Genomic DNA, 22,045 nt, shown 5'->3' with positions numbered 1-22,045 from the left:
ACCATTTTCAATGACAGAATATTGCGTGTTTATATTACTGTGTGTATGTTCTAAATAAAGGTATATGATTTTTTTCAATATACAATATAGTTTTATTAAATTGCATACCTGCATTCCTCGGAAAGCTGATATTCCCATGTACAAAAATACACCATATAAAACAGGCATAGGAACAAGCTGAAAAAGAACGTGCATAAGAAACCCATCACAATTTCTGTCGTCATCAAATAGAGATTACAAAGACTTATGTCTGATGCTATCATTTGGTATTAATTTCTATTTAATTTTCTCCAACAAAAAATCCCAACTGCATGGTTTCAATATTTGTGCACAGTTTATATTGTATCCGTTTACAACAATAAAGTAGCTTGATGTATTGGGTTAAGGAATTTTAATCCTAAGTGTATATTTGTACTGTTATCCTCAGGTTTGCTTTGTGTTTTTTCTTTTCATTTTTGTAGTTGTTTTTTTTAGGAAAAATATTTAAGTTTTATTTCAATATGTACAAGAATTGGAATTCTTTATAAAATGTATAACATCTCGTAAATCAAGATCTTAGGAAAATCATTAAAACAATGAAGAAGTGACGACATCACAGTCACATATTCATACTTGGAAACTGTTTTTTTAAATTTAATTGATAAAATGCGCTATGAATTTCTAAATGACAGGCGATCAAAAGCTCAAACGAAAATAAAAGAAACGTATGCCTTGTTGAGACTGTGTGTGGTCAATGTCATGTATTATATCAATATATTGTTGGGTTCCAGTCTAATTGACATCACGTAGTCACCTTCTTTATTTCACAATGCGTAAATTTTTTTAGCAGAAATTGTTGGTAAACAAATCAAGAGTAGCTGTTCTACATACCTGTAACATTTTAGTCATAAAGACAGAACACCCGTTCAGGATCGCGATAACCAGAGGAGTAAGTCGCTGTTCCCTAAAACAACGTATAGTTTTTGAAAAAATATTGGATACTGTATTTCTAATCTCTGTATGCGTAATTTACTTTGGAATGTTAAGAAAAAAACGCCTAACTTATTCTCAGATTATGTGTAAGACTCTTTTTTGAAGTGTTTGTATTTTCACGTAATTCACGGTATGCATATTTTCTCGATAAATAAATACACGCCAATAAAAATATAATTTATGCTTGTATATAAAACTCTTCAATTTGTATCACTCATATTTGCAAATCTACATAATTTTATTCAAATGAAATTCGAAAACCCCAGAAGAATTTGTACTACAAATGTACAAAGGATTACACGTCGGACGTATCAAACAACGATCCAGGTCTATCGAATAAGTTACATTTTTTGTGTAAAAACAACCCAATTGAACAATACCTTTATCTTACACATCACTATTCTAAGGATTGAATAAATAGTATGATTTGCAATAAGGACCTTGTTTTATATTATAGAGCAACTAAGCCTTTGTGAAACATTAAATGCGTAATGAAATATTTCAAACTGGCGTTGTTAAATTTTGACTGCCAAATCCCAAATGAATACAAAACGAAGTTGAAAAAATTTAACAATTAGCCCTTAATGTTACACCCGCGTTAAAATGGAGCTCATTGACACGATTAAGATCATCATAATAATAAAATGTTTAGAAATACTGTAACAATAAATATAAAGGAATATCGCAGATCCGTTCATAGTGTGTTAATTTACGTTTTTTGATTTAGGTTAAGCCTGCCAATTGATATTTTATCGTGTGTTTTTCTATGTTGTGATGTTATGCTATTGTTTCAGAAAAAGGGAGAATGTTAGGATCCATTAAAACGTTTAATCCCGCTGCACATGTGTGCACCTGTCCTAAGTCGGGAATCTGATGTACAGTAGTTGTCGTTAGTTTATGTAATTCATATGTGTTTCTCGTTTATCGGGTTTTTTTTCTTTTTTTATATAGATTAGACCGTTGGTTTTCCCGTTTGAATGGTTTTACACTAGTAATTTTGGGGCCCTTTATAGCTAATTATTCGGTGTGAGCCAAGGCTCCGTGTTGAAGGTCGTACATTGACCTATAATGGTTTGATCTTTTTTAAATTGTTATTTGGATGGAGAGTTGTCTCATTGGCACTCACACCACATCTTCCTATATTTAATCTCTAGTTAAAGAAAAATATTCGAGCGAAAAAATAAAATACACGGCACTTTTTTGTGTAACTTGGTCACTACCTTTTGACTCTGTACTTGTACATCCCATCATTGTGTTATTGTACTATGGTAAATGAGTGTAATATGGAGTATTTTGTTTCTAATATGCTTGATCAATATGCCATTTTGTGCTTCTTTGTTACATATTTGTTTGTTTTTATAGTGATTACGAGTATAACACTTTGTTGACTAATGTACCCCTATTTTTGTCACTTTTACATATTATGTCTTGTTGGTCACACATTGTTGTCAATATAGTGGATTTTGACGCGACTGTCATACAATGAGAGGTTTAGCTTGCTTTAAAGCAACGTTTAGTCCCACAATTTTCTACATCAGAAAATGCCTGTGTAACAAAGTCACGAATAATTATGACAGCTGCAATCCATTTCTTTGGTGTGTTTGAACTATTGATTTTGCCATTTGATTAGAAACTTTCCTTTTTGAATTTTTTCTCGGAGTTCATTAATGTGTTATTTTACTTTTTGACCATTTTTACTGGAGAATAGATGAATATTTAGAAGTTAATACTTATAACTTTTTATCCTAATTCCCGATTCCTCCAATTTCATATATACACACCTGCATCCAAGGAAGACTGGCTTCTCACCGGGTGCAGTACATTTAGATTCCATTTTGAGACTGTTTACATGTGACATTGATCGCACAGTGGCAGCAACATACCAAGGAAGACCAAAAAAAGAACACACCACAATACATATCGTTGCTACTGTCAAATCTAAATGGTAGCCACAACCTTTCTGCAAAGAGAAAATATTTGGTAAAATACAAAAACAAAGTCAGACGGAAAAAATGTATGCTAGTCTGTTTGACTGCAGTATAATGACTGTTAAGATTAACCTAGTCCATGTATCTTCAGTCAGTGATGCTCAAGGACAAAATATTTGAAAATCAAAATTTTATTATAATCTTTATCAACCAAATCATAGCTATTTATTTAAAATAGTTTAAAAAAAACTAGACCAAAGCGTTCAATCTACATTCAAAATTAACATAACAAAACAAAACAAATGTTGATCGCTCTCTTTCCCCTTTTGTATTTCTGTTTTAACCCCATTCTTTTTTATACTTTGAATGTTATGGTGTTTTTTTTCATCGATTGGATCTGTTGGTTATTTCATATACACGAGTTATGCGCACAGAAATCAGTCGTTTACGTTTTGTGTTAAGAAATCCATGTACTGCTCAGTATCACCAGCTCATGATTTGTAGTCAGCACTTCTGTGTAATCATAAAGTATCATTGAAAGGGTCATAATCTTAAAATTTACTGTTAATACCACTCAATAATTTAATTTTGGATGTAACGCGTCTTCTGATTGGCTGACGTTATTTTGTAATGAGCCCATAGACATAATTTAGTCATGTGACCGTGACGTCATCAACGTTTTTTCATGGTTTTCTACGGTTTAAAATGGAATTTAGGATTAAATTATAAGAAATGACTGTAATATTTTTTCTGTCTATTAGAAATAACATTAAAAATGTGGTGCACACTGTTAAATAACCCGCTTTATTTGGCTTTTCTATATTTTGGGATTCAAGATTCACTGATTGGTTTTTTTTTAAATCCTGGTATCCATCATGAGTTTCTTCACAAAACATATTCACTTATAGTGTTGAAAGTGAAAAAAATAAGATTCAGGAACTCCATTTAAAAATTTCTCAGTAATATCTGTATAGTTTTAACATACAGAACTATGAAATTTAACCTTTAGCTTATTTTCCTTTCTGTTTATGATAACAGCGGTGATTTGTTGATCCATAAAAATCAGAATTACAGCTACAATCGCTGGTAGTGATGCAAGTAACATTGTCCACCAGGGATTACCAGAGCTGAACGGACTTATAAACCATGGCCTTGTAGGGTCTGACGGCTACAATACATTAAACAGATACATTAATTATATCAATCAATCTGTAAAAAGCTTGGAAAGATGTACAATATACTGACAAAAAAGGGAATAAAAGAATTGGCATCAACCAAAAAGTTAAAAAAAATATCGTTGAATGTTTAAATATAAATATAGGCAGCAAAAGTTTACCGATGTTCAAGTGTTTAATCGATTATAAAGTAAAATCTAGGTAACAAACACACAGTAACAAAACTAATAACTTAAACTCAAAAGCAGTAAGGACAGGTATTTCGAGAGGGTACTGTGGATTCATTTATTTCCGTGGATACCAATTTCCGTGGATCAGGGAAAACCTGCATGCTCGTGGATATTTTAATTACGTGATTCACAACGATACCCACACAAATTGGTATCCAACGAAAATGAATGAATCCATAGTATGCATATCCTGCGTTGTATATATTATAGTCAGTATAAGGAATAACGTCTTAATCAAACCTGAATTTTATCCGGAACCATTAGCTTAGGAGTTGGTACTCCTAATCTTGCATCAAATAGCACCATTAAACAAATGGCTGTGAAGACTGCAAAGTCTCCAATAGTCTGTCGAACCTATGGACAAAATTGCAATACCTATAATGTTCACAGTGTGAACATGATTTTTTTTATAGTGGAAAGAGAAGGTTAAAACAATATATTATTAATAATTTTAGAAAATTTCAAACTGTGTTTTAGAAAAAGTAAATCACGACGGTCGACTGCAGACTAAGGTAAAGCATGGCTCATATGAAATACTTAAGCTTGAATCAGTAAATCTTAAACGACTTGTAGTTTCAAATTGTTAACGAAGGACCACAAAATCTACTTTTAAATTCTAGAAAATTGATTCACGATAAATTTCTTAGAAATTATTACGAAAAAAGATCATCTTATTTTACGTTTTTTAAAGTTCCATTTCAATATGTATATAGGTAATTTTCAGTAAAACGCGTTTGAGGAAAAAATTAAGATTCAGTTAGAAAAGCAATGACTTTAAACTTACTATTGTCGGGAAAAATCTACTTTTCTTCATCATCACAAGCCCCCACGCAATTGCAAAAGTTCCAATACCAAGTATGATAGACAAGAAAAACACATTGTCATGGTAAATTGGAGTATCACAACCGGAACCTTCCAAGACGCATCCTAGTTTAACACAGTCCTCCTTCTTTGTACTATTACATTGTATAGTTACATTCATCGTTGAATTTGAAACCAAATAAGAATTTGGAATAGTAGTGATATTCTCAGTCTGATTATTAGGAACACAATAACATGTATAATCTAGAGTTATGCCTTGATGTGTATTATAAAGATGTGTGTCAGCAATTGTTATTATCTTTTTAATAGATTCGACTATGAAAATAATAGCTATTAAGCAAGCAAAACTTTCTTCAGTAAATCTGGTTATATAGCGAACTAATGCACTCAAGTCAAACGCAACAATGATTAGTAAATACAGAGCTAACCACAGACCTATCATACATCTAAATGACATAAAATCCCATGTGTTGTCCCTAAAATTAATATAAGATTAAACTAGAGGCTCTAAAGAGCCTGTGTCGCTCACCTTGGTATATGTGAATATTAAACAAAAGAAACAGATGGATTCATGACAAAATTGTGTTTTGGTGATGGTGATGTGTTTGTACATCTTACTTTACTGAACATTCTTTCTGCTTACAATTATCTCTATCTATAATGAACTTGGCCCAATGAAAATTGTTAAAAATTGACTATAAAGGACATTAACTCCTTAGGGGGTCAATTGACCATTTCAGTCATGTTGACTTATTTGTAAATCTTACTTTGCTGAACATTATTGCTTTTTACAGGTTATCTCTATCTATAATAATATTCAAGATAATAACCAAAAACAGCAAAATTTCCTTAAAATTACCAATTAAGGGGCAGCCACCCAACAACGGGTTGTCCGATTCATCTGAAAATTTAAGGCCAGATAGATCTTGACCTAATAAACAATTTTTACCCTCATCAGATTTGCTCTAAATGCTTTGGTTTTTGAGTTATAAGCCAAAAACTGCATTTTACCCCTATGTTCTATTTTTAGCTGTGGTGGCCATCTTGGTTAAATGGCTGATTTTTCAAACTAGATACCACAATGATGATAGTGGACAAGTTTGGATTAATTTGGCCCATTCGTTTCAGAGAAGAAGATTTTTGTAAAAGATTACTAAGATTTAAGAAAAATGGTTAAAATTGACTATAAAGGGCAATAACTCCTAAAGAGGTCAACTGACCATTTCGGTCATGTTGACTTATTTGTGAATCTTACTTAGCTGAACATTATTGCTGTTTACAGTTTATCTCTATCTATAATAATATTCAAGATAATAACCAAAAACAGCAAAATTTCCATAAAATTACCAATTTAGGGGCAGCAACCCAACAACGGTTTGTCAGATTCATCTGAAAATTTCAGGGCAGATAGATCTTGACCTGATGAACGATTTAACCCCATGTCAGATTTGCTTTAAATGCTTTGGTTTTTTAGTTAAAGGCCAAAAACCGCATTTTTACCCCTATGTTCTATTTTTAGCCCTGGTGGCCATCTTGGTTGGTTGACCGGGTCACCCGACACATTTTTAAAACTAGATACCCCAATGATGATTGTGGCTAAGTTTGGTAAAATTTGGCCCAGTAGTTTCAGAGGAGAAGATTTTTGTAAAAGCTAACGACGGACGACGACGACGACGACGACGACGACGACGACGATGGACGACGGACGACGGACGCAAAGTGATGAGAAAAGCTCACTTGGCCCTTTGGGCCAGGTGAGCTAAAAATATATCTAGATGTATATAAGAAATGAAAAATGAAGAAACTTTTGTTTTGTCAATTGATTCAATTATGTACAATTTCTTTAACAACATACGTTAACTTTCTAATTGTTTTGTTTCTAAAAAAATATTGCTTTAAAAAAAACCGCAGGTTAGACTACGATAGAGGAGCTTGTGTTACTTAAACATATAAGTGTTATAGTTGGAATTTATGTTTGTCTTTACCTGGTGGTCTTATTCTCTGTCTACCCCCTAAATGATCCAATGTTGAAAAAATACTCATTGTTGTCTCTTTGACACATTCCCCATTTCCAATCTTAATTTTATCTTTTAGATCCTATTACTTTTAAAACTTGTTTGCTTGTTTCAAGTATTTCCGCTGTCGAACTGTTTATCGCCCTGAACATGCACGAAATATTTACCACTGGACGTTGAGCAACTAACATCAATTTATCGAACTGATACTATACATACCTACACATTCTATAAATTATAATCTCAAGTACTAAAACAGGACCGGTACTACCCATTATAATAAGTGGCTGTCCACCAAACAATGCAAACGCCAGATTAACAAATGCAACGGCAAGAAGACATTCCATTGTTCCCTGTAAATATAACACAATTGTCTGTTTATAAACTATTTACTTTATCTGCTGCACTGTACTTAAAGTTATAGACATGACTACAGGTTTATTTTGATTGTTTTCAAACTGATTGTATAAACAAGGTTGCAATGAATAGATATCTGTATTTACAAAAAGAAATACAACAATGAAGATATAAAATTAGTAAAGATATCACCCAAGCTATTCAAAATAGTATAATGCATCTACAAGCTCACTCACGAGTGCCACATGTGGAGCCGGATCTGCTTACCCTTCCGGAGTACCCGAGATCACCACATTTTTTGGTTTGATTCGTGTTGCTCAGTCTTTAGTTTTCTATGTTGTGTTTTGTGTACTATTATTTGTCTGTTGTTTTTTAGCCATGGCGTTGTCAGTTTATATACGATAAATGAGTTTGAATTTCCCTCTAGTAACTTTCGCATCTCTTTTAAATGAATGTCTCTATAAAATGATTTGTGATCCACAATATATAAATAATTTGCTTTACTGAAAACCTACCATGTGCTGCTCTGTTTCCTGACCTAGAAAAGCTCCAAATGTAATATTAGGTGCCAGTGTAGCTAGATACATGAACAGTATAGAACCAATGCACTGTATATGTAAACCATCCCGAAAGTCACTGACGTAAAAAGGAATTTTTCGTTTTACATCTTTTATAAGACCTCCAAATAATCTACAAAAGTCAGAAAATGTACTTTTATGCTCGTCAATAATGACAAGAAACCATAACGAAAATTAGAGGACGTAACCGACATGATGGTACAAATAGATGGCGATTAGAGTCGTCACCGGTAATTGGTGAGGTTGATTAAAACTTTTAAAGAATCGTTCCGAATATATATCAATGTGTTGTGAAATATGCTTTTGTGGTAAACCCCGAGTTTGACAGGGTGGAAACAATGCAACATCAATTTAAAATTAGTAGGTATTTCCACCAAATGCAGTATTTTCAGCGATTGTTATTTATTTTCAGTTAATTTGAAATATGTTGTACTCTTCATTGTAAAGCCAACCTGTTTGTTCGATTGGTTTGCCAAATGAAAAAATAAAAAAGAATCACATAAAGATTGTTTAGCCAAGCCTCGTCTGAATCATTACTCAAGTTAAATGAATAAATACATATAACTGAATGTTTCATAAGCAAAGCATTCCGAACAAATAGACTGAGTCACATATATTTCAATGAAATTTATAAAGTAGTAACTGCATTTGGTATCAGTTCCAATCTGTCTTTAGAACTGTCAGAATAAATATGTCAAAGAAAAGACATGAACAGTTTACGAACGGGTTCACTCAATAACACAAGAACGGTTCTAGGTACATTTCAAACATACTATGTTTGAAAAATATAGATGAAATTCTGTGAAAACTCTGCTATTTAACAATTCACTTGAAAATCTTTTTTAATGACAATATGATGAGCGGAATGTTTAAATTATCGATGCGTTATTCGTGGCATTGCCATTTTCAAGACATGGTTATTGGTAATATTTTCTTAATTTTGTCAATACTTACACTTTTTTAACAAAATCTGATCATATATACCACATATATCAGCAACTGCAAGCTTCAAACAATACATATGCATATAGCTAAATACCTTCCGGTCCGCACTAGTGTATCGTCTTTTTGTTCTTGGTCCTTTTCTTGAGAGTCGGATTTTGTCGAGAAAAAAATTCGTCTTTCCTGTAGAAATAAGGTTTTCATTCAAAATAACTGCTCAATGCAATCTTGTTTAAGTTTTATTCGATTAACGAAATCCTTAGGAATAGCCGTAATTGCTAAAATTCTGAACTGTATTAGATTAGTTTTGAGCAAGTAAATACAGTTAAAACAAATATATGAATGAAAACGATTAAACATATATATGAATGAAAACGATAAAACAGATATATGAATGAAAACGATAAAACAGATAATATGAATGAAAACGATAAAACAGATATATGAATGAAAACGATTAAAAAGATATATGAATGAAAACGATAAAACAGATATATATGAATGAAAACGATTAAACAGATATATGAATGAAAACGATAAAACATATATATTTAAAGAAAGATGTGGTATGAGTGCCAATGAGACAACTGTCCATCCAAGTAACAAAATAATAAAAGTTAACCATTATATGTCTAGCTACGGCCTTCAACACGGAGCCTTGGCTCACATCGAACACCAAGCTATAAAGGGCCCCCAAAAAACTAGTGTAAAACCTTCAAACGGGAAACCAACAGTCTAATCTATATAAAAAACGAGAAACGAGAATCACTTATGACCACACAAACAGATGACAACCATTAAACATTAGATTCATGACTTAGGACAGGTGTATATGAATTGCCTCTCGGGCTCCAATTACTAGATTTAGTATGAACAAACGATAAACATTCCTTTTATAATAAATCATATATATCTTTAAGGAGAATTCTTATATGACGTGCTTCTTTCGCTTTATGAATAAACCCATGCTCTAAATCCAATAATTGTTTTTTACACATGCGTATATTGACTACTTCAGAATAATAAATTTTATCAAATTGGTATGCATTTAATATTTTTTCATTAACTTAAATAACTTCCAAACTATTAAATGATGCACATGTTTTTACTATTCATATTTTATGACTGTAATGTGTTGCATCCCGAATTTGACATATTTGACCAAGATATAACAACTGTTCATGCTGGCTGTTCCATAACTCCTCCCTCTGAAAAATCACAATGCCAGCTGCATGTTTCTTTACAAACAAATAAGGAAGGTTCATGGAAGAACCTACATATACATGTCGGACATATACATACTGTGGATTCATTATTATTCGTTGGATACCAATTTTCGTGGATTTCGTTGGTACATGCAAACCACGAAATCAGATGTTCAACGAATGACAAATTTTACGAAGGCGTGTATGAAGACTTCGGTAAAACCACGAAATTAAATATCCAAGAATATGTAAGTTTCCCAGAATCCACGAAAATTGGTACCCACGAAAATAAATGAATCCACAGTAACTTTAATTGTCCTAATCAGAATCGAAATGATTGATGCAAGGTATACTTTATTGTAGTTTTAACATTGATAGGCATTATATTCGTGTTATTTTAGCCCTCACTATCGCTCGGGCAAAAATATCACGATTATAATGTCTACCCATGTTAAAACTACAATAAAGTATAGCTTGCATCAATTATTTCTTAAATAAAATGTGAACCCCCTGTCTGTGGATTTTGACTTTTGTGTCGTTTTGTTCCTGTCTCATTGATGTTTATACGAAATATATTTATTAATGTATGGGTGTGCATTTTATAATGCAAAACAGTTGTCATCATTTATATCTTTGATGTAATGTTCTTTAAATAATTTGATGATGAACGCATATTATTTAAGCTTTTGCTTGATTCCTTAACTTCTGTCTTGATTTCCGGTAATTCAATGCTTTTTATATGTTATAGACACTTATTATCGAACAGTATATATCAAGTTTTAAATTTTTGTTTCATGATGTGGGCGGTAATCTGTCGTGATTGTACGTTTAGGTTCCCTTCCCTTATATGTTTACTCATTTAAATCAAGCAATAAATGTTGGTAACACAAAATAGATTTTTTAATAAAACTTCCAAATAAAAAACTTTCTGTGGACACAATACAGCAGTAAAAATATTAAAAGAATTATATAAATGAATTATTTCCTTTGGTATGTAATTTTGTTCAATTGATTTAACTAAATAGAACTATAAATAAGCTTCACAAACCTGAGAAGGTGCGGTGGTTGGTGGGTCTAAGCGTACATCAGGATCCCATTGACCTGGTGGAAGTACTGTTAGCTGGTCTAAAAATTCGTCGAATCCATACATAATGTCTTCTCGTGATTTTGCTTTATATGCAACTTCATTGAATATCTGTAAATGTTTAAATTCTCAATTGGGCAGTATATGATAAAAAAGTAACAAGTTTAAAAAGGCGTTAAGTATTTTTTTATATCAATTTTAAATATAGTAAGATCAATTTCATTCCAAATATAGACATTTAAGGAGAAAAAAAAATCATTATGTTGATGACACTCATTTTTTCGTTTCTTGTTCTCTAGAAAAAACATCTTTCAAGACAATTGACCTAAATGATAAGCTGAAGAGGCTTGAGTCACAAAAAATTTTTTTTAATCATGTTTTAACGTTTCACTATCTTTAATCATCAACCAGGTTATGGTTTCTTTCTCTTTCAAATGGAATACTATCTTATTGATTAGTATACTATTGTTTTATATATTTATGAATAAATTGTAAAGTTGCACGTACATAAAATTCTCATAACTTTGAAATAAACGACACAATAAGCATACAGTGCATGAATCTAGACTTTTATGTGTCGAATAGCTCGTTTTATAGATACATCACAAGTCCGCCATAATCAATATCTCGATTTCCCCTTACATCCAAAAGTGATAAAAAATAAAACGTTAATGAAAACAAAAATATGTTATGGTATTATGATGTTTAAAATTGAAATAAGAATATTTGGCATGAGTGCCAATGAGGCAACTCTTCATCAAGGTCATTGATTTGATCATATTTTTATTGGTTTTTGTTTTATCTAAAGGAGGTAGTTTAGCAGGTTGTCCTGCATATCTCACCTCGTCGACCATCATATTGGAAATTGCTCTTCCTATTTCAAATGCATAGCTCGGTTCTGACTTTGGAGTAAGATGAAGGAAAATGAACCTGGTTGGTAATGCAACTTGTGATAAATCACCAATAAATCGGGGTTCAACCAATCGAATGAATGCTGTGACTGATTTTTTCAAACCTTCTAATTCACCAACCCATACATTAGCAACTTCTGCACCGTCGGGAATCTTTTTCATAAAAGGTGTATTGAACTGCAGAAGAAATATGTCTTGATCAATTATTAGGTAAAAATATAACATGTCGAACGATGTTTTTTTATTAACCAATTGGTTCAAACTTATGGTTCAATTTTGAAGTAAGAAAAAAAAACACATTATTATTCATATTAGTTTGTCAAATTATTAGCTATGCTTATGCTACAAGCAACTATGTTAATAATAATAATAGATAATTTCAGAAGAAAGTGCAGCCAGATCAACAGATCAACAGATCCGGGAAAGGGATTGAAGCTTTGCTTAAAAGACATATATTCGTCCATTATTTAAAATAAAATAAAATGCATCATCCTTATTTCTTTTTTTTCGGCAGAAATGAAAATAACATGAAATCTTAATTGATGTTATAAATTTTTTATAAACAAAACTCACTTTCACTAAGGGGGATGTCTCTTGCTTGTCGTTATTTTGCAAGTCGTTATCGTCATGTTGAGCTCTTTTTCTAGCAAACTCTGTATCACTGATGGCTATCATTATAAAATTAAAAGTTAATCTTCTTCCAAACGTGTACTTAAAATAATTTACTTATGTGTAAATTAAAGGTTATTTTAGTATATTTCAATGATACAGAAACCCAGTGTCAAAAAAGCTAAATGAAATGTTGGAGGCAACATCCGGTCTTCATAATTCGACAGAGGTTTATATACAATATGCCTCGTTTGTAAACGTTCCGAGTCTGTAAAGGTTGGAAATAATATTCCTTTTAGTGTAATTCTATGTCATTTGGTGGCTTATGGAGAAGTGTCTCATTGACAATCATACCTCATTTTCTTTTTTCTAATTTTGCTCCAAAACCTTCGCAAGATAACAGGGTGAATATCATTGAAGTAATCAATAACAGCTGAATGTTCAATAAAAATATTTAACACTTAAATATATTATAAATCTTTAACATAAACTAAATTAATCGAGTAAATCATAACTTATTGAAGTCCATGAAAATTTAATATGAGTTACTTTGTATAAAATGCATTTGCCAGAACCCTTCATTGATTTCAATAGTAGAAATGCGAATTTGACTTACTTTTTGGCATCTTACAATCTGTTATTATATTTGATTCCATCTTTGTAGCTCTGTGTTTACGTTTTTGCTCGTGCTCGTGGCATGATAACAATATGGACCTGATTGAATTTTGAGTGTTTTTCGATATGGTTCTTATTTTCGCTAGCTCATCAGAGATCAGTTCTGTAAATACAAAACAATATATAAACATGTGAAATATGATAGTAAACTGTATTTAGGAATGGTATACGATCTAGTGTATCTAAAGTTAAGAGTACATTGCTTGTTAGTAAGACACCCAGTTTTTGCATTTCGGTCAGATTGACTGCAAATCAATAATTATATTATTCGGTTTTCCTGAATTTCGAAATATACAATCGTATCACCATATCGCGTTATAAACAGTGGTTTAATAACAAGAGCGATGTGGAATTTAAACGTTGATTTATTTTAAGAAAAATATTAAAATACTCTCTCTAAGACTAAGATCCACTTACCAGCTAATTCATGCATACTTCTGACATCAGCCTCTAGTATTATTGCTCCTGTTGACATCTGTGTCTTTAACTCAAGGAGATAGTGTAAAGTTACAGCGGAGACATGTGGTTTTGACCAACGTTTCCCATTCTCTTCTACATCCTCTTCATACTTAACCCATCTAAAAAAGTAGGGTTTATTTTAATATTTTAAACTCACTGATATACATTAGGAAATAAATCTTTTGGTGGGAAAGTATTATATCTATGATACATACGTTTGTGTAATATCAAATGCAGCAAATGATGTAAGTTTTAATGTCAGAAACATTACATGTATCTTGTTTCTTTGTGAGTTGTAAGATTTCATACACATATGTAACATATCGCTCTTGCAAATTTCTCCTTTTTTTAATTGTTTTTTTTTTCTTTTGCTTTACGGTTCTCTAATGTTTGTGATGGTCAATGCATACTTCCGAATCTTATGTCAATGTTTAAATGACTTTTATTTAGTACAAGATGTAAACAGAAAGTAAGATAACAAAGACTCCGAACACAAAAAAAACTAAAATTCCGAACTGAAGTTGTTTCAGTTCTGTAATGTTTGTAATTTAGGTTTTGATTATCTAATGTTTGACCTCACATTTCTAAAGATAATTTGGTAGTCGAAAACCAGATCGTGCGAAGATCAATTGAAAATGTTATTCTAAATGCCTTACTAACATGGATGAGTAGGCTATAGCTTTACAGTCCTTATTAGCATATAGATTTTTACATGTTTAGGGATTTATAAAAAAAAAAGTTAAGTTAAAGCACTTCTGACGGTAAATACATTAAACAGCTCGGACGCACCACATTTATAAAAAAGTTATTTTCATTTCACAATGAACGATAACCGAGGGCGTTGCTCCTCCCTTTTTACAGTTACATGTTAGTTCTGTCAGTAAATTTAAGAATCAAAAGGCAACCGAAGTTCTAAATTTCGAAGGTATAAATTCGTTTTGAAAATATTTAATATGAGATTATTAGGTCATATTGGTAGTCAATTATTCAAATAACCATCAGCTTTTGGCTTTGAGCATTTATGATGACGGTTGGTTTAAATAACACTTCGTATAACGCTTCGAATAACTTGAATTTAAAAGTCACTAGCACATGGTAAACACCAATACATGGGGATCGTGTGTCGAAGTCAAGTGGTCAATGTTTTATGCAACGCCTTGTTTTATAAATTACATTTATTTAATATTTAGTTTATTCATTTGAAAATTGTTAGGAAATTATAATCCAAACTCGCTGGCTCCATCCTTGTATTTTCAATTTTTGGTAATGAGTGTTTTAGGTGAAACAGATGAATTTAAATCCAGGAAGCCGCTATGGACACACCCCAATTCTAAAGTGGTATTCTTACTTAATTTTATAAGTATTCATCACTCATCCTTTTCTCACAATAGTAAAATATACATAGAAAGTAAAACATAAGTCCATAATTATAATGTCAAATCTAGCCTGAACTATTGAATTTGAATAAGATTACATTATTTTCAATACATTTTTACCTTGCAGATTCAATCCACACTACCTCCTCTTCCGTCTTTGTCAATAGATCCAACTGACAGAAAACAACTGGTGTCTTTTCCTCATTTTTAGTAATCAGATCTAGAACTCGTCTAGATATTGATTGAATATCTGCAAGGGGAAAAACAAGCAATCAATTTTGAATTATTGATCAAGAAGGGTAATGGATAAAACAAAATGATTACACTGTGGGAAACGTGATTCTCGTATTTAGAAAATTTGATTCAAACATACTCAACCTTCACTTTTTTTTAAGTATTCTTTAAGCTTTTTCTGTTTTATATTATTTATTTTGCTTAACCCCATTTTTCTGAATTATTTCGGTTGTTGTGACTAAAATTTTTGCAATTAAATTGAAATGGAAATTGATGAATTTGATGCGGTTGGTACGCTTTTTATGGATTTACATCTTTGTGAAAAAATAATCCAAAATATTGATACAGTTTATTTTATGATTTTAGAATTGCCAAGAAAGTATTAAATGATAGAATTACTACAAAATGACATTCGAATATAAATTAAAGGTTACCAGATGGTTTCGATTTTATAACAGTTGGGGTTTTTTTTCACTTTAAGATGATAAAAATCAACTTTAAGAGAAAAACATACTCGTTATAAAATCATGGTATATTGATTTTTTCTTTTTTTTTAAAAGTAAGATTTGCTATGTATTTTATTTTGTCAATAACATTACACGAAAAGCAATATGTGTGCATTTTGCAATCCATCTGCCCATTCGTTTATTCTGTCGTTCATAATCTATAAACATCTTATGACACTGTGTTTACCTGATGTCAACTTTATTTTAATTTTGGATGACTTTTATTATTTTAAGTCATGAAAAAGACAAAATAATGGGGTGGGGGTCGGTTTTGTTTTCCAACAATCAAATCTTCTGAAAGCTTAAGAAAATTACAAACCCATATATATTACTCAATTATGTATAAGCATTTTTTCAAACTTTAGTAAAAGAGTGAAAACTGATGACGTAGTAGTCTTTATAGTTTATATCATATTTAAAGTATGTCAAATCGGATTATTGATTCAAGATCATAGAAATTGCATTTATTACGAAAATGATGTTGAAGCGGGTTTTTATTTTATCTTTCAAATAAGATTTTGTATAATTTGTAAATCTAGTACTCGAACATGATTTTATGTGTTCAAACAAATCACCATTGATACAAAGTAAACTACTGCTATTAATATTGACATATTTGGTACATACGTTCTTTATGACTTAAAGTATCACCAGATTTAGTTCCCTCAGAGATTGATGAATTTCTCATTTTGCCACTTGTTTATATTGTTGAGGTTTCAGTTCTGAAATAAAAATTATATAAGTTTTTAAGGATAAACACAATGGAATATGTTGATTATTCATTAAAATTCTTCAATTTTGTTCTTTTGTTCTTGGTGGTTTACTTTTATTCTTCAAATAAGATGTTCTTTATTTTTAAAATCTAGCACTAGAACATGACTTAATGTGTTTAAACAAAATAAACAAATAAAAACTGATGGAGTTAAATTAACTCCAAACGAAGCGAGACCGGGTTTTAATATAGAGCTAAACGTTTCATCGAATTAAACTTTTCATCGTACTTTGTATTGTTTTAATGCATTTCTTTGTTCAAATATGATTTTCCCTTTTAATTTACAGTTTTTTATAACCATCTTTGTATCGTATTCCTTTTATTGTCTTTCTTTTGACATTGTACTTTGAAAATTGACACATGATCTTAAACGTATGTGCATTTCTCTTGAAGGTTAATCAAGAAATTAACTTCAAGTATGGCAAATTATGAATATTTTAGTTTAACAGAGCCATTTTGTTTATGCCACCACTTTGTTTATACAACAGCATTCAGTTCTAAACAGTATAACATAATGATTCATTACAAATTTGGTAGTATTCTTTTGTAATAACTTCTTTACTTTATGAAATACTTTAACATGATTAATTTGATGTCCTATATAATAAAAAAAAATAATTAAAATCTCAATTAATCAATATCCATATTGATATGCCAGTACTGCAGTACTCAATTACTGCACTGGTGATTACATCAGGGGCTAAAATTCCACCAATTAAAGTATCGACAAAGTAGTAGCAGTAATATTTTACCAACGAAAAAGACAACTTGACCTAAAATGCGCATTAAGCGCATATATATAGTGTTTGGCAAAGGAGTAGGTTCAGTAAGACCCCGTTTTGGCCTCAAAATATAGCAGTTTTAGAAAATTGTGAAAATGTAATCGTTTAGATATTTATTACAAAGTAGAATGCCTCTGCTACATAAATATGGTCTGTTTTTGACAACACAATGCACATATATTGGGTACTAGCATCATTAAGTCATGCTAAATTACTGAAATCTTCACAATTGTAGCATTTTAGTTAAATTTTAGACGGTTTCCGTCTGAAATGAAAGTGGCCGCATTCGTGTTCATTCATAATATTGAACTGTAAGTTGTATTTGATGATAATATATAATATATATAAAGGTTGAGGATGAACACGGATGCGGCCACTTTCATTTTTGACAAAAACCATCTGAAAAGTGACGATTTTTGGCATATTTGATAGATTTTTCATATTTAAGCTTGAATCGGGGCGTTTTAAATGACTTATTAAGTTCAAATCTTCCACATTAACGAATTGAATCAATTGAAATAGATACTTAAGTGTTTAGAAAGTGTCTAAAATCTTTCGTTAGATGAACTTGAAAATTGAGGCCGAAATCGGCCCTTACCGGACCTACTCCTTTAAGATGAGTCCCAAAATTGTCAAAAAAAAAGCATATATCCAACAAGACTACTTTGGACTCGATCATTACTAAAGAGAAATTTGTTAAGCAAATGCGGAAGTTTTGCATTAAAAGTTGTAACGTAAATTCATCTTGTAGCTAAATATTTCATTTAAGGCGGGGGCTGATGCCTAAATATTTTCGACAAGATCTGAAAACCTAATCTATTCTGGCAATCTACATAAATAAGTGCTAATCCCTCAAACTTATATTTCCCAAAATTTAAAATCATTAATACTTATATTTGACAGACAATTGTCTTTTGAAAAAAACATTTCTAGGTTGATTTTAAAACCCTGAAAATGTGTTAATTAAGGGTTTTAAGGGTCCATTCATAACTGATTATACAAGTGGGAATTCGCTTACTGTTTGTTAAGTTTCTTACGGTGACCTACAGTTACTTATTTTTCTTTTCGTTTAGACATACATTGTGTCTCTGTGGCAAAGATGGCAGATTTCATGATTTTTTAATTAATCTTTTAAAAAACAAATATCGTGGTTTAAACATTTTTTCCAAACAGTTACAACTATAAAAACTTGAAACTATTGACAAAAACAAGGTTTAAGACATTTAATAACGTACAGCTACTTTGTGTAACATGAGGTATTACACAATATACACGTGTTAATGACAAAACAAACAGATGCAACTCAAGGTTAATAATCAGTACATACAATTAATATTTTTACTGTCTACCTAATTATTTCTGAAAAGTGAAAAAAATATTTATGCTAATGACAAAACATTATATTATATCATTAATTCTTGTCATGTCATTGAGGCAAAAATGTGTCTCAACCACCTTCATAACTATGGTTTTTTTTCTTATTTTTTGCATAATTTGCTACACATGTTCACGTAATTTCAAGGTTTTTTAGGGATTAACACGTCTTTAATACATTTGTTAAGTCTATGCATCTTTTAAGTAAGGCAAGAGTTTTCAAATATGAATATTCGTACTGTGTATTGCCGTAGATAGAATACAACTTTTTTCTTACGGCCGACGTGTATTATTTTTCTTTCCTTAATTTTCAGTTTTTGATCACCAATTTGCCAATTTGGTATTTTATCCGCTATTTAATTTTACTAATAACATTGTATTTGAAAATTGGCTCATGGTCTTAAGCTTCCAAACGTTTCTCCAGAAGATGATTAAATAAATCATTTTAATCATGGTAAATTGTTGATTTTGATAGAACAACTGTGTTTATACCACAGCCCCTAATACCAAACAGTATCACTAAAACGATTCCTTACACATTTGATATCATTCTTTTGACATAAATCTTATACTTTATCCAAAAAAACCAACTTAAAATAACGTTAACGTTGACCAATAGTTCTATAATACTACTCCCTTTGAATATTTGTGATTCATTGGATTTTATAATACTTCATCTTTGAGACTCTGATGAACTTTAATGCATGCATTTTTACACATTCTTGTACAAGATTGATTATTTGTCTGAAATAAAATTCTTCAATTCTTTAGTACAAATTTCTTTCAATAAAGGCAACAGCATGATACTGATGTTCTATAGTCAGAAATCATTAAAACGAAAACAAATCCGGGTCACAAATCATGTTTTCGTGTTTAAATAGTGAACTACATATAAGTTCCAATGTTCCGTAACATGTTCGGCGACAGCGTCATAGTTTGGTCTGTATGCATCACCTGTCACATGAAGTTACATTACAGTTCAGTTTTCTGTGATGCATTCATCCCCCGTCACACGATTCAAAAGTCAGTAGATAGATGTACGAAGATATGGTAGATCTAGTAATTTCAAATCAATGAACCTGCCGTAAGCAATAACAATGATTAACTTTATACCAAGTTCGATATTAAGTAATTTAAACTCTTACAGCATACCAGAACATGATGACAAACCATTGTCCCTTTACTAAAGCTTAAGATTTTTGCAATCGAACTACCCAAAAGCAGCAGATCTATATGTAGAAGTCAGAATATTGATTTCAATTCAATTTTCATAAGTCGACATAGAGAGGCCAGATAAAGGAACTTCAAAGCGACACAGGAAAACTGAAAATATACAAATAGCAATAAACAGTAATTTTTCATTCATCAAAACTATGGATACTTCAGTATGAATAATTCTATCAAAAACTGAATCTCGAACAAAATAAATTTTCAGTAAATCAAAGGGTGGCCAATACAATAAATGAAAACACCCGCCTGGCTACATTAAAAGCAAAGACGTTTGTTTATACTTTCAATTAAAGGTTCATACAAATATAGATCATTTGTTTTAATAGAATAAATAAAAGCTATCGTCTGTGTTTCACCAAATCGTGCTATAATATAATCATAATTTTAAAACGTGAATACTATGAATCTATTATTGCAAATTTTTCTGAAGTAGATTAAAAAAACAACCATGATTATATTCCCGATGAACATAAATATCATATTAGAAAGCCGAACAAAAAGACTGCACGGTCGACTTGCACAGCCAGGGTAACTTTTGCAGGGAAAATATTACGTAGATTTCGTCGTTATCTTTCGTTTTGTAATAAAAGAAATATCGTCGTCCGTATTATCGATCTACCAAAGACTTACCTTAAAAGTGCAAAGTTGAAAATATATCCTTTAAGGTACAGATAAAATTCGATAAAAAATTAAAAGCATTTACCTTTTAGTTAAGCGAAACTCTAGACAAATACCTTAACGGCATAGAAAGTTGACGGTCATTGTAAAAGTGTCCTTGTTAATTAATAAACATGCCCATATATAAAGCATATCACAGGTAAAGGATAACGATCCTACTGCGTTCAACACAGCAATAACCATTTGGAACCCAAGGTTACTACACAGTAATTTCTTTTTAAAATGCAACACGATTTAACAAGGGAATACAAACATAGAAAATCTTTAAACATTAATATAATTGCTATCACTACATATTGAAAAACAACTTGTTAAGGGTCCATAAAAAAATATTGTCTTAAAATGGTTAACCTCCATTGCAGTTTGTTCTTACATACAAATTTATGAAAGACCCATATGAAAGCATTTATACTTTTTACAAGTACAACTGTTCTCTCCACATTGGTAACATAGTCATGATAGTGACTTGGATGGAGAGTTAGCTCATTGGCACTCATACCATATCTAGACTTACCTTAAAAGTGCAAAGTTGAAAATATATCCTGTAAGGTACAGACAAAATTCGATAAAAAATTAAAAGCATTTACCTTTTAGTTAAGCGAAACTCTAGACAAATACCTTAACGGCATAGAAAGTTGACGGTCATTGTAAAAGTGTCCTTGTTAATTGATAAACATGCCCATATATAAAGCATATTACAGGTAAAGGATAACGATCCTACTGCGTTCAACACAGAAATGACCATTTGGAACCCAAGGTTACTACACAGTAATTTCTTTTTAAAATGCAACACGATTTAACAAGGGAATACAAACATAGAAAATCTTTAAACATTAATATAATTGCTATCACTACATATTGAAAAACAACTTGTTAAGGGTCCATAAAAAAATATTGTCTTAAAATGGTTAACCTCCATTGCAGTTTGTTCTTACATACAAATTTATGAAAGACCCATATGAAAGCATTTATACTTTTTACAAGTACAACTGTTCTCTCCACATTGGTAACATAGTCATGATAGTGACTTGGATGGAGAGTTAGCTCATTGGCACTCATACCATATCTAGACTTACCTTAAAAGTGCAAAGTTGAAAATATATCCTGTAAGGTACAGACAAAATTCGATAA

At 31.2% G+C, this 22,045-nt stretch overlaps 1 protein-coding gene across 3 annotated transcripts in view; it reads right to left on the bottom strand.

The window, feature by feature from the left end:
* Positions 1-21,095, bottom strand: part of LOC139524334 (electroneutral sodium bicarbonate exchanger 1-like) — a 29,634-nt gene extending 8,539 nt beyond the window's left edge. Inside the window, exons 1-17 of one of the 3 annotated variants that reach the window (XM_071319092.1) lie at positions 20,940-21,095; positions 16,706-16,800; positions 15,459-15,588; positions 13,921-14,081; positions 13,445-13,606; positions 12,793-12,887; positions 12,151-12,396; positions 11,273-11,419; positions 9,117-9,202; positions 8,015-8,189; positions 7,362-7,495; positions 5,090-5,603; positions 4,546-4,659; positions 3,904-4,068; positions 2,754-2,932; positions 871-943; positions 109-177 (exon numbers count right to left, since the gene is read on the bottom strand). In XM_071319092.1, the coding sequence (XP_071175193.1) occupies positions 109-177; positions 871-943; positions 2,754-2,932; positions 3,904-4,068; positions 4,546-4,659; positions 5,090-5,603; positions 7,362-7,495; positions 8,015-8,189; positions 9,117-9,202; positions 11,273-11,419; positions 12,151-12,396; positions 12,793-12,887; positions 13,445-13,606; positions 13,921-14,081; positions 15,459-15,588; positions 16,706-16,766 (2,511 nt within the window). In that variant the 5' untranslated portion in view covers positions 16,767-16,800; positions 20,940-21,095. Of the gene's footprint in view, positions 1-108; positions 178-870; positions 944-2,753; positions 2,933-3,903; positions 4,069-4,545; positions 4,660-5,089; positions 5,604-7,361; positions 7,496-8,014; positions 8,190-9,116; positions 9,203-11,272; positions 11,420-12,150; positions 12,397-12,792; positions 12,888-13,444; positions 13,607-13,920; positions 14,082-15,458; positions 15,589-16,705; positions 16,801-20,866 lie in introns of all 3 variants that reach the window. The other 2 variants (XM_071319093.1, XM_071319094.1) reach the window with 2 other exon arrangements.
* Between the last annotated feature and the right edge of the window lie 950 nt (positions 21,096-22,045).

This window comes from Mytilus edulis, chromosome 5 (assembly GCF_963676685.1).
Source record: "Mytilus edulis chromosome 5, xbMytEdul2.2, whole genome shotgun sequence".
Classification (NCBI taxonomy): Eukaryota; Metazoa; Mollusca; class Bivalvia; order Mytilida; family Mytilidae; genus Mytilus; species Mytilus edulis.
The sequence above is the reverse complement of the archived record's forward strand: the minus strand, read 5'-3'. Positions and strand labels throughout refer to the sequence as shown.